The sequence below is a fragment of the Eubalaena glacialis genome, chromosome 11, assembly GCF_028564815.1.
Source record: "Eubalaena glacialis isolate mEubGla1 chromosome 11, mEubGla1.1.hap2.+ XY, whole genome shotgun sequence".
Lineage (NCBI taxonomy): Eukaryota > Metazoa > Chordata > Mammalia > Artiodactyla > Balaenidae > Eubalaena > Eubalaena glacialis.
In genome coordinates, this window is record NC_083726.1 from 4,562,033 (window position 1) to 4,585,056 (window position 23,024).

At 52.4% G+C, this 23,024-nt stretch overlaps 2 protein-coding genes and 1 long non-coding RNA gene across 12 annotated transcripts in view; 1 reads left to right on the plus strand and 2 right to left on the minus strand.

Moving 5' to 3' along the window:
• The window catches only part of FAM118A (family with sequence similarity 118 member A), a 26,487-nt gene extending 18,566 nt beyond the window's left edge, over window positions 1-7,921 (minus strand). For 3 of the 9 annotated variants that reach the window (XM_061204581.1, XM_061204577.1, XM_061204578.1), the window contains exon 1: window positions 7,613-7,918. The gene's annotated coding sequence lies outside the window, so the exon portion shown is untranslated. Of the gene's footprint in view, window positions 1-7,612 lie in introns of all 9 variants that reach the window. The other 6 variants (XM_061204583.1, XM_061204580.1, XM_061204582.1 and 3 more) reach the window with 4 other exon arrangements.
• LOC133100471 (uncharacterized) lies at window positions 7,057-15,174 on the plus strand. Its single transcript, XR_009702488.1, has 4 exons — window positions 7,057-7,157; window positions 8,349-8,446; window positions 13,784-13,979; window positions 14,476-15,174. It is a non-coding gene; the product is annotated as an uncharacterized LOC133100471 (long non-coding RNA).
• A 218-nt stretch (window positions 15,175-15,392) lies between these two features.
• Window positions 15,393-23,024, minus strand: UPK3A (uroplakin 3A). Of its 2 annotated transcripts, XM_061205863.1 has the most exons (6): window positions 22,973-23,024; window positions 21,783-21,938; window positions 20,621-20,900; window positions 19,043-19,125; window positions 17,231-17,363; window positions 15,393-15,552 (listed from the first exon to the last, which is right to left on the minus strand). In XM_061205863.1, exons 1-6 carry the CDS (start codon window positions 23,022-23,024, stop codon window positions 15,393-15,395), a joined length of 864 nt encoding a protein of 287 aa, XP_061061846.1. The 2 variants fall into 2 exon arrangements, with proteins under 2 accessions (XP_061061846.1, XP_061061847.1); XM_061205864.1 differs by lacking the exons at window positions 19,043-19,125; window positions 20,621-20,900.

Below are 23,024 nucleotides of genomic sequence, written 5' to 3' on the forward strand. Positions count from 1 at the left end.
TACCTCATCCTGCTCTACAAAACATTTTAGAATATTTTTTAAACAGTCACTGGTCAACCAATGACTTAAGAAATCACATGCCCCAAACTGTCACCATTGTGAAGAACTTTTAAAAAATCCCTCTCTAGTTCTTTCAATTATTGTTCAGCTGCTTTCGATGCTCCATATATATATGAAGATAGATACAAATGGAAAACCTAAACATTGAATTTACACATCTGCAAAAAAGTATGAACAAATTAAACTTTTGTGGGCTGGACTTAACTCCAAAATTAAGTGATTTCAAAGTTTTCCAAAAGAACAAGTTATCACTCCAAGTACTGAGCACTTATATAACAGGTGACAGCTTGCACTCCTGGGTGGTGGTTTGCTGGCTTAAGCGCTCAAAACTCATTCTCCTCCTGAGTGTGATGAAGGCCTGGAGCCGGCTCCGCAGCACGTCCAACAGAACCGCACATGCTTCAAACTCAATAGGCAGGTGAGCCTCTAGACTTTAATACCGATGGGTGTCTTTAAGGATCAAAGTAGCCAACACAGAAAGTACCCAATTACATTAAATCTCAACACAATAACTATGTAATGATGAAATGCATAGCTGCCCATATTTAGACATTTACAGTTCATTATAACACTGCATGTTGAAAGACATTACCTCATTTCCTGTTCTTTCAGCAGCATAATTATCCGAGCCAAATCTCACAATGACTTAGCAAGTACCCCAAATCTCTCCTTGTTTTTAAACCAAGGGCCAAGCAGGAGATCTCCCTCCAAAGCACTCAGTGCCCGATCCTAGAAGTTTCTGTAGGTGGGCAAGCCTCTGGGGTTCTGCTCCCATCCCCAACACCATTCCTCCAAGCCAGTCAAGTTCCAGACAACAGGAACAAAAGCCTTCAGAGACCTTTCAGACACTGCATCTTTTGGTTTCCTTGGTGATGATGTCGTCACCACAGTTTGCAGGCCCAAAGCCAAGTCATCATGGCAACCCATTTTTTTTTTCAAGGACCTATCAGCATTTTCTGAAAGCAAAATCAGGCCCCAACACAGATTTGTATAAGCAGTTCCTGTCCTTTTTATTTAAAGCCATGAATAAAAGTCTGAATAGGATATTTTCTGCTTAAAATCTGAGATCATGAGTATTTTATGAACTTCAGAGTAGCCAGAGACTGCCTTATCCTTTGAATCCCTAGCGTCCAGCACTAAATAAATGTTCACCAAACTGAGTCTAATGCAAAACAGAGTAAACTACAAACACCAAACTTGTTATTTACAGCTAGCAAAACAAAGTCCCGCTCCCCAACTCCCTAACTCCACTGCGCCAGATTGTCAGTGACTTCCCCGCCCCCGCTCCATCATGCCTCCTGGTCCCCTGGCCCTTGTGTAGTCAGTCCTGCTCTCACTGACTCCGGGCTTGGTCATATGACTTCTTTGGCCAATAGGATGTCGGCAAACAAGCAAGCTAGCATTTGATAAGCACGTTGACACTGGAGCCTGCCCTCTTGGAACTCAGCCTCCTAAAGCCCAGTCTAGCCTCCTGGACGGCCACCGATGGAGAGCACACCAGCTGACAACCCAGCACCATCCACTCGACAAGCTTGCAAGGCTATGAGGGACCGTTCAATGCCAGGCAAGCAGCCAGATAACCACAACTGCGTGAGCGACCCCAGCTAGGCCAGCCGGAGTCCTACTGAACCAGGCCCAGGTGCTGATCTCCAGAACTGGCCGTTCTTTGAAGCACTCATTACCGTCCTACACAGCCAGAAAGAGCAGAGGGATGGGAAAAAAGACAAAAGTATCAAAGACCAAAAAAAAAGAGCACAGATCAATGAGTGAAAGGGTCCATAAAGTTTTGAGGGGGAGGGAGAAAATATTCGTCAATAATAGTATTTTAGGGACTTCCCTGGTGGTCCAGTGGTGAGACTCCATGCTCCCAATGCAGGGGGCCCGGGTTCGATCCCTGGTTGGGGAACTAGATCCCACGTGCATGCCGCAACTAAGAGTTCGCATGCCACAACGAAGATCCCACATGCCAAAACTAAGACCCAGTGCAGCCAAATAAATAAATAAATATTTTTTAAAAAAGAATAGTATTTTATTACAAGTAGCATAATAAAAAACTTAAAACGAATCACTTTCTATTATAAATTATACCTTCACTTAAGTACAAACCCTGAATTAGAAGTTTCCAGTCTGTGGGACCCTGAAAAATATTCTTAAGAAAACTTCTTAACTTCTTCCTATAAATAATCACATGGGTTTTGAGTGGTATAAAAGAGCATGGAGATGACAACTCCCAAGTTGTACAGCCCCAGATTACAATGAAGGAAGAGGGGCCTACAGTAGACATATGCTCAAAATATATTCCTTACACAGGGACATCGCAAATGTTCATGAAAATTTCCAAATGCTCGCTTTGAACTCACCTGTACCCAATCCACAGTGATGGAATAAGATGCCCCCAGAATTTGTGGAAAAAGTCAGGTCACTGTGACTACAAATGACTTGATTAATGTAAAGGCCTGGCAACACAGCTAGCTCTGGTATTACCACCCTGCTACTGTTACAGAAGTAACCCACACTAAGAAATGATTTATAAATCTGCTACTCACAGGAGACAGGAGACCTGAAATATTAATACTAGTATTAAATGTAATCCCTGTAGCCAGTGTGGTTCCTAAGGACTGGAATGTCCTTAAATGAGGCCAAACCAATTGCCCTGTGACTACACCCAGGCCGGTCTGGAGGCCTCCGGCCATAAAGCAAGCTCTTCCCAGCTCCATCAGCATATCGCAGAGGAGTGCCTGGGGCTATAGCTCACTGACACTGACACACCTGGTCCTTAACATCATCCTGCTTGCCCTTTACACTAACTTGATTCCCTCAAACTGCCTTTTTCATGGCAATCTGGTTCCCCATGTTGATTTGGGAGGGGGGCCACAGAAGAAGAAATCATTGGGCAACAAGAGGAAGTTTTCAAGTACACTTGACAGACTTCTAACCACTAATGAATCATCTGGGATCTGGTTGGTAGAGGTATTTCTGGCGAGTTTGGTTAGCATAAGAAGGTTCACCTGAGCTGAAAACAAGGTGCAAATGGACAAAAATTAAGCTTCCAGAACTGCAAAGGAGAGGTTTGCCCTGAAACCACAACACCTGGGGCTCTGGTGGAGAAAACACAGGATCTGGAGACAGGAGACACCACCATATCCCCAGCCCCGAGATCGCTCTGAACCTCAGTTTCCAAATCTGTCAAATGGGAATGCCATCATCCACATCACTGATTGTTGTGAAGGTTTTGAGTGAGTCAAATATCTGAAAGGCACTTAACCTTAAGATGTTTATCTATTACTATAAACAACCTCAGCAGCCAGCTGCTCTCCCTCAGCAACAGGAAGCTTTCAGTTCAACACTACTTCTCCACAATGACATATTCATTTAACCTGGATTCTGGTAAAACTTAACCCAGTCATTACTAGTAAGAGATCTTCAGGATGAATTGTTTTCTTCAAGTTACAGGAAATACAAAACCTTAATTTGAAAACATGCTACTTAACGAATCACTTTTTATTCAGTCAAAATAAACTGCAGGGGGAAAAAATCCTTATTTTGTAATGATCAAAATGTGTTCCTTTGCTTCTTGAAACCAGTGCCTCCAAACAGAGTTGCTTGGGCACATAAGCTCAAACCAAGAAAACAACAAAACCCGCCACTAGTAAAAAAATTTAAAGGCCACAATTTAGTTCAAAAAGCAACATTAATTACTGACACCTATTAGATTCAAGGGCAAACACTAAGCACTTTACATGCATTCTCATGTAAAGCTCTCAACAAGCCTGTGACGTGGCTCTTATTATTACCTCTCACCTGGCCAACGCTGACATTAAACCCTTTTAAGAGGCCAACCACCATGCTAAATGGAGTCTTGCACGTTTTCTCCAATCATCAGTGCAGCTCAGGAGGGCAAGCAAATATACCTGACATTTTACTAGGAACACTGCCAACATGTGAAGTGGTCACTGGTTAATAGTTTGTCCATCAGATGTGACATGCTGCACAACTCAAATAGACACGTTACTTAACAATAAGCCAATAATGGCTTATTAAAATGTACCAATGCAGAGGCCAAATGCTGAAGCACCAGCATTTATCCATCCCAGGAGGAATAAGAGATGTTCTAAAAAGTAAACCTCCAGTGAAATCTAAAATTATAGAATTTTAGAGCTGGAGGGATCTTAAAGGTTCTGCGATGTCAAATACCCTAAATAACAGGTGTGAAAATTGAGACTGAGAGGCAGTGACTTGGTCAAGGTCCCCTAGGGAGTCCGGGGACAAGCTATAAACTCATTCCTGGCTTATGTCCCATAATCTTGCCACTATCCCGGGCACCAGCTGGTCCATTGTGACCCCAAAACTTCATGTAAGGTACTCATTTGTACCTCTTTTTACGACCTAGCTTTACAAATACCAAGCCACACAGTTTGGCTGATCTGCAGGTTCACCTGCTTCCTTGCTCCATTCATTTTCCAGAAATGCTAAGAGAAACAGCCAGCATTAGGAAGATACTAGAGGCAGCAAGAAGCAGCCTCGGGCAAAACAACTAGCTCACAAGAGCTTTCTGTTTGCTCCCGGCTGGCAGCTTATCACACAGCTGTCCGTGTTAACTTTAGCAGGGAACAGATAAGGAGGGCTCAGCTGGGAAACAAAGCCACCACTGGAGACTTCATTCTCCTGGGAAAGAGACCTTGAGGCTCTTTGAGGGAGGAAGTAGGACCCAGCAGAAAGAGTCCAGGCTTAGAAGTTAAACAACCGAGTATCAGCTGTACTACTTAATATGGGGTTGAGTTACTCCGTCTCTCTGAGCTGTATTTCCTTCATCTGTAAAAAAGGAATAATATCGTACATCTCAGGGTTGCTGCAAACACTAAAAGGGGTAACACTTAAAACAGCAGAGCCCACAACAGTGCGATCCCCACTACACCATATGCACGCGATGGGTATCCTTCCTGGACTTAATCAATTGAAATTAAATAAAATTTAAAATTCAGTTCCTCGGTCACACTGGTCACATTTTAAATGCTTGACAGCCACACGTGTCGAGTGAACTGGACAGCACAGATCCAGAACACCTTCATCATCACAGAAAGTTCTACTGTACAGCGTCATCGTACCGGGCGAGTCTCCCTGCCCCTCACCCAAGTCCAGACCTCAGCAAACAAAAGTCCTGTGGATTTATTCTCAATCGATCTCTAATCCATACCCTCTGCCATGCCTTGCAGTCCTCACAACTTGTCTGGACTGACAGCCACCCTGCTTCCGGTTTCAGCCCCTCTGGTCCCACACTGTCTCCAAAGTGACGTTTCTGACACAACACATCTGAACTCGTCTCTCCTTCAAGGGCTTTCCAGTTCCTTCAGGACCCCCAAGCCCAGCTTCCAAACACTCCATGATCTGGTTCTACTTCTGAGACCCAGCCTCTCCTCTCCCTGCCCACTGTGCCACATGTGCACCTCCGGGGTGGATGCTGGCCTCACTCTGACACACAGTCACCCTGATGAAGCCCTAGGTGACCTATGGGCAAAAGACCAAAACCTCCCCTAAAAGTACTAACAAGTTCCCAGCGTCAGTCCCCAGGCAGAAAACGGTGGGCTGAGACAAGAAAGAGCTGGAAAGGTCTTTTGGGTCTAGACTTTAAGAAGCTTAGCCATGCTTGAGGAAGCCGAGGTCCTCGCTGGCACCACCCTGGTCCAGGTCACCTCCACCTCTCATGTGGTTTTGCTTCCTCCAAACAATTCTCCCACACCAGACCCAGCAATTGTTCAAAAACACAAAATCCCTCTTCACTCCCCTCCTCAAACCCCTCGATGGCCCCCCACTCCCTTCAAATACCAAATCCTCCACCGGGCTTCAGGAGAGCTCCTCTTGCTTTGGTCCTGACTACCCTGGCCCAGCCCGTTCTTGCCACTCCACGCCTGAAACCCCGTCCTCTGCCAAGCTTCCCAGTTTCCCCCATTCTGGTCTCCTCTATCCGGAACACCTCCCTCACTCCTCTCCACTGACCAACGCCCACCTTTCTTCAGCTGGGAGCTGGACCATCACTCACTCAGGGGGATGGGAGAAGCAGTAATTCAAGAAAGGGCCAAGGGCGAGGTGGGCCTCAGGGAACAAAGCTGGATTCTTCCCACTTAGGATTCCCTCTAATAGCCCCTGAGGACCTTGCTCACTAAGGAGCTATTACAACTCCAGCCACCACCCCCCAGGATGAATCTATGCTCCAGCCCACCTCTTGGTTTCCAAAATCTCATGTGCTTTGTGGCATGCCTCTCCTTTTCACATACTGTCCCTTTGCCTGGAGTGACCCTGGCAAACTTCTTGATTTCAACCTTCAAGAATCAGCTCACCTATTACCTGTCACTTTTCCTCCCCTCCAAGAAGCCCTCCATAACACCCCGTCTGAGAATCTGACCCTCACCCCAGCTAAGTTCAAGGCCATATAAAAACTACCTATGTGCTTAACTACCCCCCTCCATCGTGGCCCTGAGAGCAGGGGCTGTGTCATCTCTGGCTCCAGTGCCAATTCCTGGAAACTTAGTCTTTTGGGTCTAGACTTTAAGAAGCTTAGCCATGCTTGAAGAAGCCACGGTCCTCACTGCCACCACCCTGGGTCGAGGTCACCTCCACCTCTCATGTGGTCTTTCTTCCTCCAAACAATTCTCTCCCACCACAGCCATTTAAAGAAAAAAAAAAAATTAGCTCCATGAATGACAAAATTAGGAGACAAGCTCAAAGCGTCCTGATCCGCCCCAAGCCCCTCAACCTACTTAGCTGGGCCACCCTGCACCACACCGGATCTGTTTTCTAGGCGCTTCTGTGGAGCCATGAGTCTCACCGCAGAGCATGAAAATTAAACCCTGTCCTGCTCTGACCTGAATGCAACAGTAAACACGACGCCACGGCCCGCGCTGAGATCACACCCCCTATCTGGTTACAAAGAGTCATCAGGTGACTCATATGCCTCTACTTCTTTTATATTATCAAGAATTCACAAACCCCCAGGAGCACTTTCACGGACGCCCCATTGGTCCACGGACCTCAGGTTTGAGAAACCCAGCCTCGAGACCAGCGAGGAGAGGGAGCCAAACGGCAAACGAACCTCAGGGCAGGTGGTAGAGGGCAGGGCAGGGCAGACGCCGAGGGTGGGGACGGCGGCCCAGGGAGCCGGGGGAGGGGCTAGAGAGAGATGGCGCGGAAGGCCTCGCGGCCCAGCGGGGTTCTGAGGGGGCCGGGGGATGGGAAAGTCAGGGACGGTCTCGGGGGTCCTGAGGGAATCTTGGGGGGTTTCTGGAACCGAGGATCCTAAGGGGTCCCGGGGCCCTGAAACGGCGGGAGGGCCTCAGGGGGTCTCGGGGTCTAGGGGAAATCCTGGGTTTGGGGGCTCGAGAGTCCTGAAGGTGTAGGGGCCAGAGGTGGCCGGGGCTCCCGAGGGCGGGTGAGACGGGGGTCTTGGGAACCGAGCTCTGTCGGGGTCCTTGAGGCGGCCGTGGATCCCGAGAGAGGCCGGGGGTCTTGCGGGGCTCTCCATCCGGCACCGCCGGGCCTCCCCAACCAACCAGCTCACCCGCGGCGCCGCCGAGACGCTGGTCGGAGCTCGCGCTCCCGCCGCCTCCTCCCGCTCAGCGGTCCAAGTCTCCGGGGGCTCCGGGAGGCCGCGCGCCCCTCGCGCTGGGCGGGGCCGGGCGGAAGTCGGTCTGCGGGTGGGAAGACGGCGCGCGCACCCGGAGCCGGAGCCGGAGCCGGAGCCGGAGCCGGAGCCGGAGCCGACGACGCGCAACCCCCAGCCGCGACTCCCACAGAGGCCGGCCGCGGCGTTACGGCAAAACCTTGCCTCGTGCGCCCGCCCTCGCCGCGCGAACGTTCCGCCCCAAAACCAGCGGCTCCCGAGCCGCCGACCCCGCCCTCCCCGAGGCCCCGCCCCATCTCCGGCGCAGGCGCGGTCGAGTGCGCGGAGGGCTCTCGCTGGGTCGAGACCTCGTCCGCGCTCCGCCTGCAGCTGCTCACAGCGCGTTCTCAGCTTCATCTGCAAAATGGGCCCACTTTGCAGGGACATAGAGACCATTAAGTGCAATCGGAGGCGCCTCTCTGCAGCCAGGCTCTGCATCACACTCATGCACAGCTTCTATTCTCCAACCCGAGTTGGGTCCAGACCCGGGCCAATGTCGGGTCTCCAAACACGCCCTGCTTGCCAAAGACCCTGCGGACCTAAAATCGCCAGTCCCCCCCCAGCCCCGCGTTCTTTTCTTTCAGAGTTCTTACCACTCTGAAATTACGTATACTTGTTATTTTTCTCTCCCCAGCTCCCCGGAGAGCCGGGACCTTGTCCGCCGTGTCCATCCCTGGGTACCCAGAAGCTAAAACGGGGCTGGGCACACGATCGGTGCCCAAATGTGAATGAGTGAGTGTCCACCCGTGCTCTTCCCTCATCAAGAAATACTCTCACCCGGAAGCTGAGAATGGGACCAGCTTGGGTTCGGATCCCGTGAGTCCCTATGACCACACGCCCGTCCGTGTCCCAGGTTCCGTGTCTGTAAAACCTGTGATGCTAGTGCGCGCCTCCTGGGGTGGTTGAGAGAACCAAATGAGATCGCGCATAGATGGGCTCGGCACAGAGGTACGCAGCTGGTTTAGTGTCCCCTAGTGATCTTATTATTCTGGTGGCCCCCTCCTCCCATTGTCTGCCTCTGGAAGCCCTTCCCTTCCCTGAAGAAAACCTAACCGGATCAAAAGCCACTTCCTCTTGCCAGCTTTCCCGTCCTTCCTGAGTCCGCCCTCCCTGCCCTGCCCTGCCAGCCAGAGTTAATGGCTATTTCCTCTCTCCTCAGCACCTCCCCCCATCCCCCCCGCGGGTTTTAAAGTTGGCTAACAAACCCCACCCCACCCCCAGCCTACAGAGAGCCTCCCATTCGTGAGGGAAGTCGTGCTTGTAAGTTTCAAAAGCCTGTGACCTTTTGGGGCCCCAGAGCCCCGAACACCGTGGGGGCCAGTGAGTCAGGAGTGAAGGAGGAGCAGAGGTGGGCTTCCTATGTGGTGCCAGGCACTTGCCTGTGTTCCTTTAGTTCTCGGAACAAGGTGAGGAAGTCGCCATCGTTATTATTCCAGATGGGGAAGCTGAGGCACATTTAACCACCACTGCCTGCAGCTCCTAATGCCCTGTACCCAGGGTCGGAACACAGTGCAATTCAATTCCTGAGCACCTGTGCTGAGTGCTGGGCACCTGTGTTACCTGAAAACCGGGTTCACCTCTTGGTGAACGTGGAGCCAAAAGACACAAGTAAGCCAAAAAGCATGTGAAGGGACTTCCCTGGTGGTCCAGTGGCTAAGACGCTGTGCTCCCAATGCAAGGGGCCCGGGTTCGATCCCTGGTCAGGGAACTAGATCCTGCATGCAGCAACTAACTATCCCACAGGCTGAAACTTAAAAAAAAAAAAAAAAAAATCCCACATGCTGCAACTAAGACCTGGCACAGCCAAATAAATAAATAAATATTTTTTAAAAAGAAAAAGCAGTAGAAGGAAGGATTTATTATTACTTGCAGCAAGTAAGGAGAACACTGGGGATCTTTCCCAAAGCAGTGTATCCCCAGACCGCAAAATTGGGAAAGTTTTAAGCTAAGGGTGGGGAATTCCCTGGTGGTCCAGTGGTTAGGACTCCGTGCTTTCACTGCCGAGGGCCCGGGTTGGGAACTAAGACCCCACAAGCCACGTGGTGCGGCCAAAAAGAAATAATAAACTAAAGACGCATGCATGTTCACGAAGGGGCTTGAGCAGAGGAGAATTCTGCATAGAATTGGGGCAAAGGTCGACAGAGTCCAAGCTTTAGTTGATTGAAGTCAGAAGGGTCAACATCATCTTTCTGTCCTCCACTTGGATGGGGGCCTTCGTTCCTGCAGAACTCAAAGACTGTATTGGATTAGGATGTATATCTCTTGAGGAGGAACTGGGACTGTTTTATCACTGACTATTGTTTCTTTCTTTTTTTTTTTTAAGTTGTCTTTTTAAATTTTTATTTATTTATTTATTTATTTATGGCTGTGTTGGGTCTTCGTTTCTGTGCGAGGGCTTTCTCTAGTTGTGACAAGCGGGGGCCACTCTTCATCGCGGTGCGCGGGCCTCTCTTGTTGCGGAGCACAAGCTCCAGACGCGCAGGCTCAGTAGTTGTGGCTCACGGGCCTAGTTGCTCCGCGGCATGTGGGATCTTCCCAGACCAGGGCTCGAGCCCGTGTCCCCTGCATTGGCAGGCAGATTCTCAACCACTGCGCCACCAGGGAAGCCCTGACTATTGTTTCTTGACTGCTTTTACTTTGTTCCTGCATTCCCTCACTTCTCTTAATATCATTAATTACTGAGACCTGTTCAAGGGCAAGCACTATGGCCAAGCTGACATCCCAAAACGGCTTAGGCCAAAAATAGCTTCTCTTATGTCGAGAAAGCCATGCCTGGTTCTCTTTCTCTGGGGACCCCCTAACCTATCTGCTTACACCTGGACCTGTAGGAGACAGCCCCTGCCCTCAAGGCCCCCAGGCCCCAGCGTGGACCTTGATAAACAGAACCCTGTGGGCTCGGTGCTGTCAGAGGTCAGACCCAAGGCGCAGCGGGGGCCCGGGCAGGGTGTGCCAGGATGGTGGAGCTGGAGTAATCAGTTCAGCTCCGGGCGAGGTGCAGGCTGGAAGTCTCAGCCCCTCCACCCAAAAGCTCAGCCAGGCAGCCTTACAAGGACAAAGCCAGCAGAAGGGACACCTTGGGAACAATGCCTTCCCCTCCCCTCCCCCATATCCAAGAGAGACACAGCTTCTCTCAAGCTGTGGAAAATTACTGGGAGGCACTGCCACCTGGCCGCGTTGCACACTCTCAGAGCAGATAAGGCAGTGGTGGGGCAGGTAGACAAGGAGCCGGCATGGTGCTGGGGTGCGGGCGTATGTCACACGGTGTGGGCGCTGCAGGGTGTAGGAGTCCGCATCCCAGCCTCCACCCCACGGGTGTGAGCACATCTCATTCAGCGTGTACTGAACACAGGAGTGAATATGTGTATGCGTGAACCCACAAGGCTCGGTTCCCCGGACAGACCCCGCTCACTTCTGTGCAGAAGTTGCTCTCGTGGACATGCTTTTGTGTACGTGTTTAACTACTGTTTATTGAGCACCTACCACGTGCCACGTGCTAAACTCTCCATACGCATCTTACCGCACCGTCAGTCGTCCTATGCGGTAGGTATTATTATTCCCCTTTAACAGGCTGAAAAGCAGACACTGAGGACTTAACAGTAACCAGGCCAAGCTGGAAGGTGGGCATCTGCTTGGAACCGCTGCAGGACATGCCTGGCTACAGATAGGGTGTGGTGTTGGCAGAATGGAGAAAAGGGACAGAGTCACAGGCGGGGCCCCGGGAGAGGGAAAAGACATCAGGGATGAGCTGACAATCCTTCCATCCCAGAAAGGAAGTTGTTGCTCTGTTTGCCACGGAAAGACCCACATCATAACACAAAGATGCCCTGCACGGGTGTAAAGGCCTGATGTATGCATATCGTATACCTCTGGACCACACCCTACGTAGATAACACACACTACGCCCCCGTGTGGCTTGTGGGATTTTAGTTCCCGGAGCACGGATGGAACCGGAGCTGTCAGCAGCAAAAGCGCGGAGTCCTAACCACTGGACCGCCAGGGAATTCCCCTACCTCCCCCCACATCAATTTCCTGTAGACACTCCTGGTGCTGTACCTGTGTCTGGGCAGGCTGGCAGGTAGGACTGTGACGCAAGTGCTGGGCAGCCAGTGGGGGGTGTGTAGCTAGCAGGACGGCTTTGCTGGCAGGAGAAGGGAGGAGGGAAGCTTGGAGAAGTCTCTCTGGCCCTCCTCCGCTGTTCCGTCTGCCCCCCACCCGGGCCCCAGCTCAGGCCTCCTCACCCCTGGCCTGGAAGTTTGCAACAAGCCACACTGAGGTCTCGGCTCACCAATCCAGGCCCCTGCTCCTCAGCAGCCATGATAAGGCCAGGGGGACCAGCATGAATACCTCCTAGGAGCTGAGGACACAGCAGGAAAACAGCCCCTGCCCTCATGGAGCTGACGGTGTAGAAGGGAAATGGGCAATATACACATGTGTCACGTGCCTAGGCCCATGCTCCGCAGTAAGAGAAGCCACTGCAATGAGCAGCCCACACACTGCAAGGAAAAGTAGCTCCCGCTCGCCGCAACTAGAGAAAGCCCGTGCACAGCAATGAAGATCTAATGCAGCCAAAAATAAATAAATTAATTAATTTTAAAAAACATAACCATTATTAAAATTTATAAAGAAAAAAAAACACGTGTCAGGGCGTGGGGAGGCTATAAAGAAAAGGGAAGATGGGTCAGGGACAGACACCACTATGAAAATAAAAGGGCAAAACACAGCCTGGGAGCAATTTGCAAAACACGTATCTGACTAAGGACCCAATCCAAAATACACTAAGAACCTATAACTCAATAATAAACGAACAACCCAGTTTTTAAAAACTGAGCAAAAGATTTGAACATGTTTCATCAAGGAAAATATATGAACGGCAAATAAGGACCTGAAAAGATGTTCAAGATTATTATGGGGAAATGCAAATCAAAACCACTACACACCACCAGAATGGCCAGCATTTAAAAGCCTGACCATACCAAGTGTTGCAGAAGATGTGGAGGAACTGGAACTCTCACACTGTTAGTAGGAATGTGAAGGCATACAACCACTGCACACCTATCAGAATGGCTAAAATAAAAAATAGTGTTGTACTTCCCTGGTGGCACAGTGGTTAAGAATCTGCCTGCCAATGCCGGGGACACAGGTTCGAGCCCTGGTCCGGGAAAATCCCACATGCCGTGGAGCAACTAAGCCTGTGCACCACAGCTACTGAGGCTGTGCTCTAGAGCCCGCGAGCCACAACTACTGAAGCCCGCGCGCCTAGAGCCCGTGCTCCGCAGCAAGAGAAGCCACCACAATGAGAAGCCCGAGCACCGCAACGAAGAGTAGCCCCCGCTCGCTGCAACTAGAGAAAGCCTGCGTGCAGCAACAAAGACCCAACGCACCCAAAAATAAATTAAAAAAAAAAAAAAGTAAACATGCACTTCCCATGCAACCCAGCAATAGCACTCAGGTATTCATCCCAGAAAAATTAAAATTATGTTCACGTAAAAACCTTACATAAATGTTCATAGCAGCTGTATTCATAACAGCTAAAAACTGAAAACAGCTCAAATGTCCTTCAGTGGGAGAACAGATACACAAACTGTGGTCCATTTACATCACGGGACACTTACTCAGCAATAAAAAGGAATGCACTGTTGATACCTGCAACAACTTGGATGGGCCTCAAGGGAATTACACTGCCGGGGCCGGGAGGGGGGGGGCGGGGCGGAATCTCAAAAGGTTATATGTTGAGAAAAGTTGAGAAAATCACCTCCTCCTCCAGGAAGCCCTCCTGGCTATGCCAGCCCTGGTTGGGTGGGGAGGGTAATCCTACCTCTGATTCTTACAGCACTTCTAGACTGACCTGTGTGTCGAAGGCCAGACCATGCTCTGTCCAGGGCTCTGCTCTGACAATTCCTCTGTGCATTTCTATTCTGACCGGAAGGGTGGCTCTGAGTTTTCCCAAGCCTGGGGCTCAGGGTTTGGTTGGATTTAACTGAATGACATCACCTCGTGATTGATTAGATCTCAGAAAAAATCACCTATTTTGGAGCAACCTTCACAAGCATTCTGACTCTCTTTGCACAGATGAGGTCAGAGGAGCCCAGAGAGGGTACTTCCTTGCCCCAAGTCACACAGCATGTCTACAGTGATCAGCTCATTGATGAACCATGATTGAGATGGGAGAGAAGGTGAAGCAGCATCTGTGTGGAGGTGGAAAGCTCAGCTCTGAAGGCCCTGCCAGCTCAGTCATGGGAGGAGAGGATCCTTCAGAATCTGAGAAGTGAGCTAGAAAAATTGCTTCTGTGGGTATTTATAATTAGAAGTTTCTGTGAAGCTTGAGTCCAGCCCAGAATCCATGAGCCAAGCCCAGCCTCTCCCACCCACCCCCGCCCACCAGCTTGGGTTATTCTGCAGACTGGATAGAACTGGCTGGAAGCTGGCCAAGGCTTGGCTTCTGCCTTCGAATCCAAGCTCACCCCCCAACCCCATGCTGCCCAAAGATGAAAGTTTACCCTCCTCTCCCCTGTGCTGCACAGAAGGGGCCTGAATGCCATTCCAAAGGGGCCAAAGGCCTCCTGCCTTGTCAGCTATGGCCCCCTCTGGTGCATCTGGACGTGTCTCAGCATCCGTGATCTGGTGCCCTGAGAGCACCCCATCAGCCTGCTGGGGCTCTTCCTCACAGCTGTCAGGTAGCGTTCTTGCTTTAACCAACCCTGCTCTGACAAACCTCTTTTTTTTTCTCTTTTGGTCGCACCGCTTGGCATGTGGGATCTTAGTTCCCCAGCCAGGGATCAAACCTGCGCCCCCTGCACTGGAAGCACGGAGTCTGAACCATTGGACCGCTGGGGAAGTCCCCTGACAAACCTCTTCTTCTTTCAGTGACGGGAAGTGGGACTGACTTGTTTTGCACATCCCAGAAAGGAAAGCAGTCTTGCTACCTGGCTCAGAAGACAGAATTGAGTTATCTGAGCGGAGACTCACAGACCCAGGACTGGGAGAGCCCGTCTGCCCCCCAAGAGGACTTGGTGCCCCTCCCCTGTGTCCTGCAGCCTCTTTTGCCTGCCTGTGGTGGGGTCCTCAGAGAAAGCTGTGAAGGGACCCAGAAGTGCATGGCCCTGAAATTAACTGTTTACATCAGCCCATTTTACAGATGAGGAAACTGAGCCCCAAAGAGAAAGAGCTGACTACAGGGTTGGTGGGGGGGACAGGACGAGCTGCCAGCAGAGCCATAACCTGGGCCCAGATCAGCTTCTGGTACCTCACAGCCAGCAAACCGAAAAACAGCATCTAATAATCCCTATAGCTCACGCGAAGCCCTCAGGGGAGGTGCTGATTTCCCATCTTCCGGAGGAGCCTGAGACTCAGACAACCCTGGTGCCCTAACAGCCCTGATTTCCTTACCCTCTCCACCTTCGCTTTGACTGAAAATTAGCCCCCTGCCCCCACCCTCCAGAGAAACAATGCAAACCCTCAAAATGACGACTCATTCATTCATTCAGCATCTCACTCATTCATTCTGTAAGTCTTGATTGAACTCAAAATCTTGGGAAGATTTTATTAAGTGCTTTCCTGCAGTTGGACCAACAGGCCCTGTGTTCGCCTTGGTTGGGGTCAGGGTGTGAACATGGCCCCCCACAGACCCCTGAGCAAGCCCCTCGGGGAGACTGTGGCCGCCCAGAAGTGGCATCTGGGCTCAGTCCTGGAGCTTGCTGGCATACACCTCGGCCCTGTCCAGGGGCGGCCCCCGGTTCACAGACGTGTACGAAGGCTCCGAGGTCCCCAAGGACTTGGGGACGGCCTCCTGCGTGATCTGGGAGTCGTGGGCTGTTTCCCCGTCAGCACTGCCCACGTCCCTGACGGAGGAGATGAACAGAGCCGGGGTTAGGGGCGCAGAGCAAACCCCAACCCCTCAGCTGGTCGGGGACCTTTCTACTTAGACATTGCTTTCACAGAGGTCACCTTAGGCCTTCATTCAATAGACCAATCTCTCCAGAGCACTTACTGTGTGCCAGGCCCTGGGATAAGAAAAGTGTCACTCTTTTGGAATTGTGTGAACAATTTACAGGTCTTACCATGAGCTGGACAAATGTCCCCAAAGAGCTAAGATTGTATGGGGAGACAGACCACAGCACACAATGACCAGACAGAGTGGATGAGTCCACTGGAGGGCTTCCTGGAGGAGGGGGCAGTTAATCTGGCCTTAAAGGAGGAGAATGGAGGCACAGAAAGGTATTCCAGGCATTTGATAGGAAGGACTAGGGAGTGTCTGGGGCAAGAGTGGGAAGTTGGGTGCAGCTGGAGCTGGGGTGGGGATGGTAGGAGGGACGAATGGAAGAGCCAGGCTAAAGTCAGATAACAGGACCTTGGTGCCAGATTGGGGTGCTGCCCAAAGGGAGGGAGGGACATCACCACATCCCGACTGCTCCCAGGTCTGGCCAGACAGACCAGTCTCTTGGTGGCTAATCTCATCTATTATCTGTGTTTTTAACTTAAATGTCAGAGGGCAATCTGATTTCCAAGTTCACTGCCTCCTCCGTACTCCATCCTTCACCCACCCCACGTCTCCTCCTTCCTGGCTAATCTCTACCTTCCCACGTAATTTCACCTACTCCAAGGAGCTTTTCCATCTGCTGTCTCCACCCGCGCTGGGACAGGCACCCCCACCCCGCCCCCCATCTTTAAAGCCGCCTGAGTCTCCTGCCTCTCTTGCTGAGATGCACACTGCATGTGAGTTTTCAATTCATCCCAGTCCTGATAAAAATTTGTTCCTGCTGTTCCTTCCTCCAGGAAGCCCACCCTGATGCTCCAGGTAGGATCTGCCCTGCCCTCTTCTGGATTATCATGGCACCTGCACCTGCGGCTGCCTTGATTCACCCCCTGCTCCATCCTCCCAGGATTAGTGGATTCCTGTCTTCCCACCAGGCAGCCCCATTAGCTGCTCCAGACACCCCATGGGACACCTCCAGCCCTGATCTAAATAGAAGCACATCAGAGTTGGTAGTGGCGTCAGGAGACTCAGGAGCTCTGGTCCAGCTCTGTTTTACCTGGGGGTGTGACCCTGGGCCACCCTTCCCCCCTCAGGCCTCAGTTTCCCCATCTGTACTGCAAGCGAGTGAATTACAATGACAACAGAAGCTAATACCCATTTAGTACCTGGGTACTGCCCTGAGGACTCTATAGGGAATATTTCAATTAACCCTCGCAACTCCATGGGGCAGATAATATTGATTAGAATCTCCATGTTCCAGAAGAGGAAACTGAGGCATAGAAGGATAAGATACTGGCCCAAGACGCACAGCTGTGTCAGAGCTAGGATCTGCCCACAAAGCCCCAGTGCTCAGCAACCCCCTACCCAGCTGAAGACTTGACCTTGGACACCCCAGGACTCTGCTCCCCTCTCACTAGACCCCACCTCACCCAGGGTGGAAGGCAGCTCTCTTGCTCCCGGGCTCTCCCCACCTCAGAAGACCCTCCTGGTAGAGTGTGTCCCCAAGCCCTGCCCGCACCCCCCCCCAACTGGCGGGAACTCACGCGAGGCTGAGGACAATGGCGCCAGCAAAGCCAATGAGCAAGAAGAAGGGCAGGGACCCCAGGATGGACGTGATGACAATCATGCCCCCGCTCCGCCGGCCCGGCCACGTGTCGATCGCCGAGTACGGAGCGACTGTGGGATGCAGGCTGGTTACTCTCCAGATGCTGCACCCCCCAGCCTCCTCCCAGGGACGCACAGGGAAGCCTTCCCTGCCCTGGAAGCCTAAAATCTCAGGGGTGAAGCAAGGACCCAGGTCAGTGCCTCTCCCTGGGTTTCAGGTGTAATTATCTGACTTGCTACCACATCCCACTCCCCAACTTTCTCTTGCGTGTGTCTGCTCTCACCCTCTTTTAACTGCCTTTTGCATAATTTTGAATTATGAACTGACTCAAGTCTTCCGGTGAGACGGATGGGGTACAGATTATAAACAAAATAAAGGTGGAGCAAAGGTCCCCAGTCTAACGGAGTCAGGGGGACTGTGCCCTCCCTCTGCTCTGGCCAGTGTCACCCTTTTGGAACTAAGTGGACAAACCATTTATAGGTCCTACTGTGAGCTGGCCGCTTTTTGTCCAGTGTCTCCTGTAAATCCCATGAGACCCCCGTTCTGCAGATTGCTCCCTGCAGCTCAGGGAGATTGAGTTCCTGTTCAAGGGCACTCAGACTCCAGCCTCAAGCCTGTAGGTCTGTCTCCCTGCCCCAAGAGAGCTGGGCCTGGTGCTTTTATCTGGATTACCCGAAGGAACCCTGCTGGAGAAGCAGAGCAAGGATTCTTCTTCCCATTTTTCAGATGGGAATACTGAGGTCCCACCCAGCAGTGAGGCTCAGACACTGGGCTTGAACTTGGGACTCTCGGCCCCAGGGCAGTGCTGTTTCAATGGGACCACAAAGCATGGGCGTGCCATTGGAGGGGTGAGCGGGGACAGAGGGTAGGAAGGAGCCCCCAGCCACATGCACGCCTGCCCAGCTACACCCTCACTAGCCATGTGACCTCAGGCAACCTCACAGAGCCCTAACTGGCCCATAAGATTACCATGGGTGGCAGGGGAATTGTTTTTTTTTTGGCTGTGCCTGCAGCTTGTGGGATCTTAGCCCCCCGACCAGGGATCGAACCCAGGACAGCTGAAGTGAAAGTGCGGAGTCTGGACTGCCAGGGAATTCCCAGGGAGTTCTAAAGTTAGGGTCACAGGTAGTCAAAATTACCGTAGGAAATCTCTTCTGTCGCCCCTAAGGTTCAGCAGACATGATTTGGTGTGTATAAACCTGGGATCTGTGTTGAGAACTCAGATGGAGGCTTGAGGGGGACAGGGCAGGACCACCGGCAGATGCCTGGGCCTGCAAGACCCCCCATTTCAGAAAAACCATAGGAGAATGGCACTCCTGCTGCCTCCAGGGCTCATGCCCCTGTGGCTAAGATGCCTCTGGAACCACCCTACAGGATAATGATGTTGTCCTTGTGAGGGCTCAACAAAGGTGCTCGTTAGGGTCTAAATGCAGGATAAACGCTGAGCCCTTTGGAGGCAAATGCACCATCAGGGCTGGAAATGCCGGCTGACTCTGTCTTCAGTTACACCCATCCACAGCCAGCCCAAACACCTGCAAATCCTCCACGTCCTCTGTCATGACACCTGGTCCTCGAGGGAGGGAGGGAGGGAGAGAGGGAGGATGAAGTCTTGGGTTAAACTATTTTAAGATGCATTTTCCTCATAACCCAATAACCTGCCTGTATCTGGGGAGACTTTTCCAAGTGACAGCATGAGTCTGCTTCCCTGGGTTCCCTTGAGGACCACTCCCAGCTCACCTCCACCACTTACGTCGGTTAGTGCGGATGGGGTCCGACCACAGGGTCTGGTCCTGTACCAAGCCTGTGGACATATTGACCAGGACGTACTTGAATCTGGAAGGAAATGGAGCAGGGATGACTTCTCTCCATCCTGTGAGCCTCAGCCACAGGGAGGGGGAGGGACCGGGGCAGAGCTGGGACTCGTAGGAGATGGAGATCTAGGTGGCCCCAGTGGGTGGGGTGGGGTGGGGGGCTCTGGCAACAGGATGCTGCTGGACTTCGCATTAGCAGCACCTTTGCCCAGGTGTTTCCACAGCTCAGATGCCACCTCATCCACAAAGCCGTCGGAGCCTAGGCTCTCCCTCTGGGAGCCCCTCTGTTTCTCTGCCGTACATATTGTGCACGTAGCAGATTTGTTAAATATTGACCCATCTGTCCTTCTTGCATTTTTGCCTTCCTCTATGCCCAGCCTGGTCCTTGGTCTCACAAAAGTGACTTAAAAAAAAGGAATAATATCCATTTGCAACCCCGATGCCCTGTGATAAAGGCTAACTTTATATGCAGAAAATCCCAATCAAGTGTTACAAGACATAAAGGAAGATCAGGTGACACAGTACAGAATACCCATGGCCTACTTTAGGTCTTCTTCACCCTCAGTTAAAAATGATGGATGTTCTGAGATCAAAGAAATCAACAGCCTCTAGTTTGACACACAAAAAAATGAAGACCCTTAAAATCTTTGTAGCATCCAGTGTTTTGCTTAATCCCTGCCTCTCTAGGTTTGAAGATGAGAATTCCAGAGGCTGGGATGTGTGCCCTGTGTCCCCTGGGTAGGGTGGGCTCAAGTAGGAGGGAGAGGTTTTCCCACGTTAAGAACAAGGTCAGAGGTAAGGGTTGAGGGTGGGGAAGAGGACAGCCAGGACTCAGGTCCTGCCCAGTGGCCGAGGCCAGAGGAGGGGTGAGCCCTGTGAGAGGATGGAGGTAAGGGATGGCCTGGGCCCCAGATGTGGCCTAGAGGGTACAGAGACCCCAACCTAGGCGTCTCCATGGTAACAGGGGTGAGTGTAATCAAGGCTTGGCACTGGGTGAGACGCCTGGCCCTGGGTCAGGGCTGAGCCCCCAGCTCGGCACAGAGCAGATGCTCAGGAAATACGCGTGGAAGTGAATCAGGGAGCTGCTCTGCGGTGCACTGCAGGAAGGCGGGAGAAGTCTTTGCGCTGAGCCCCAGCTTTTCTCGAGGTGACCCCCTTCCCTCTCTGGACCACAGCTCCTTCTCTGTCAAGCGAACTGCCACATGGGTGATGGGCCAGGACCAGGTGCATAACTTGTAGGGCCCAGTGCAAAAAGGAAAATGCGGCCCCTAGTTTAAAAGTTAAGAATTTCAAGATGGCAATGGCAGAGCATTAAGCCAAGAGGGGGTCCTTCTGAGCACAGGGCCCTGTGCACGGTCACGAGCCCAGGAAGCCAGAAATCCTTTATGGCACCCGGGACGGTCCTGGCATGTGGTAGGCTCCGGAGAAATGTGGCTTCTCACACTTCACCGGCTCTAGATCGCCCCACGTCGGGGCTGGGGCACACCTGCCCCTCTCCCGCAGCCGTTCACACCCACCTGTATTCCGTGGCTGCTGACAGGGGTGGGTTGCAGAGGCCCCAGAAGTTGGGGTCAGACAGGCAGGTCCCATTGGTGCCCACCCTGACCAGGTATGCGTTCAGGATCTCCGAGGCCCGGGACACATCCCTGACAGCATCCAAGCTGGGCAGGTCGCTGCAGGGGGTCAGGTCAAAGGCCGCCGCCTTGTAGGGGCCTGTCCTCCCTCCCTCTGTTTGCTGGAACATCGAGCTGAGTGGGGCCTTGGTGCTGTCCTGCACAGAGGCGTTCCTGAAGCTGGCTGTAGAGGCAGTGCCGGGAGTGAGGTTCCTGGCCACCCCAGCTTAGTCACTCACTCAGTCATTCAACAAACGTCCCTAAGCATCCTCTCTGTGCCAGCGCCGTACTGGGCCCTGGGGTCTCTTCCTTACTTGCTGGGTGATCTTGGACCACTCACTTTACCTCTCTGGACCCTCTGTGAAGTGGGAGGAAAACACCTCGCAGTGCCTGCAGATTGGGATTGGGCACAGGTAGGCAGTCAACACTTGCTTGCTGAAAGAATAAAATGATGACCCCACAGGAGCTGATGTAAATGGCTCCTGGCTAGAAACGTAAGAGGTTGTCATCGGGTCCCTACACTCAGATCCCAGGGTTGCTGCCAGTGAACAGGTCGGGGCTGGCCCAGAGCCCTCAAGTCCGAATGCGTGGCTTCCGTCCCCAACACCGATCTTGAACTACCGCGGGAAGCCTTGGGCAGGACTTGAGCTTGAGGACCAGAGAATCTGATTTGCTCTCCAGCTCCAGGAGCTCCCATGAGTTACTCAGCCTCTCTGAGCCCCGATTATTTGCCCCTGTGATGAGCATCCTAACGGTTACCTTGCAGGCAGGTTGTAACTATTAGCTCTAAGGTGTGCGAAGCACGAAGCACAATGTAAGTACTCAGTGATTGATGCTGTTATTATTTCCCCCACTAGACTGGATGTCCCTCCAGGGCAGATGCACGTCTGTGACCGCAAGCACCCAGCCCAGGGCTGGCACAGAGCGGGCACCAGTGCATGTCAGTGAGGTGCATGGGGTGGTTTAACTGCAGGGATGGAGCACCCCTCTACCTGTCTCCTTCCCTCCTGCCTGCAGACAGGTCAAAGCCCCTTTCAGAGCAGCCCAGAGGAAGCAGGACCCTTACCCGAATTGACCAGGACATAGAGGTAGATCTCGTAGGTGCCATGGAGGGCCACTGAGCTGTCAAACATGCAGAGAGGCTTTTCCAAGGCCACAGTGGTGAGTGTGGGGTTGCTGGTGGCAAAGGTCACACTAGCCAGCTGGGGCTGGAGGTTCACACCTGGAGGAGCAATGAGGCCGGGAGCTGAGCCCCAGCAGAACAGTCCACACCCACGGGCACCCTCTGCGCACGTGCACACGCACACACACACACACACACACACACACCCCTCTGCAGTTACTGAACATCTGCGGTGAGCCAGGCACTGGGTTTCACTCTCCCTGTGGGCCATCTCAGGAACTTGTCTCAGACACGGGCAGCATTCCCACCCCACCCAGCCATCCTGACCAGAACCAGGAAATCCAGCTGAACTACTTCTCTCTCGCCCCCCCCAACGGACATTCAGTCACCAAGAACCCCATTGCTCCTTCTATGCATCTCTCCACCCCGTCAGCCCGGTCTGAGTCCACCCTCTTCACCTGGACCCTAGTAAACAGCCCTCCCCCATCCTCTGCGCTCTATCGTGCAAATCTGACTGCGTCCCTCTCCTGCTGGGCCCCTTCCTGGCTCCCCACTGCCCTCCAACATGGTCCAGCCTCTCTGGAGGGGCAGTGAGGTCCTGAAGCTCTGGGCCTTGCCTTGTGGGTCTCCAGCCTCCCCTCCATGCACACCCCCTGACCTCATGCTCCGGTCACACCGATGGACAATGGGTGGGAGGTTCCCAGGATAGACAATGCCACCGCCCTCCTCCCTGAACTTGCCCACGCTGCCCCTTCACCTGAAATATCCCTCCGTGTCCCGAGTCCAAGCGTCACCATGAGTCTAGTCCAGTCCCTTCTCTGCTCTCCCACAGTCCCCTGTGTGCTTGTCTCTTGCAGCACCCAACACAGAGCCCTCGAATCCCCATCAGAGGAAGCTTATTAATCAACGTTGGCTACTATTATTAATATCTGGGTCCCCAGAGCCTGCACAGGGCCTGGCACAGAGCAGGCATCTGTGCCCATTCCTGGAGGGAATAAGTTCCCATCCCTGATATCACTTCCCATCCTGGCTCCTCTGGGGACCCTTCAGGAGGATCAGGGTGCAGGACACGCCCCGGGACACAGCTGCCCGCCCTCCCCGGGCACAGCCCCCTCCTCTCATCTGCCGTTTACCTGAGCCAAGTCGCAGGCAGCCGAGGGCCAGCAGGACCCAGAGCGGAGGCAT

Coding starts and splice junctions, on each gene's coding strand:
- UPK3A (XM_061205863.1), bottom strand. CDS start 23,024: ATGCCTCCGCTCTGGGTCCTGCTGGCCCTCGGCTGCCTGCGACTTGGC. Junction 21,939..22,972: donor CTGCCTGCGACTTGGCTCAG/GTAAACGGCAGA, acceptor TTGCTCCTCCAG/GTGTGAACCTCCAGCCCCAG. Junction 20,901..21,782: donor CTATGTCCTGGTCAATTCGG/GTAAGGGTCCTG, acceptor CTGCCTCTACAG/CCAGCTTCAGGAACGCCTCT.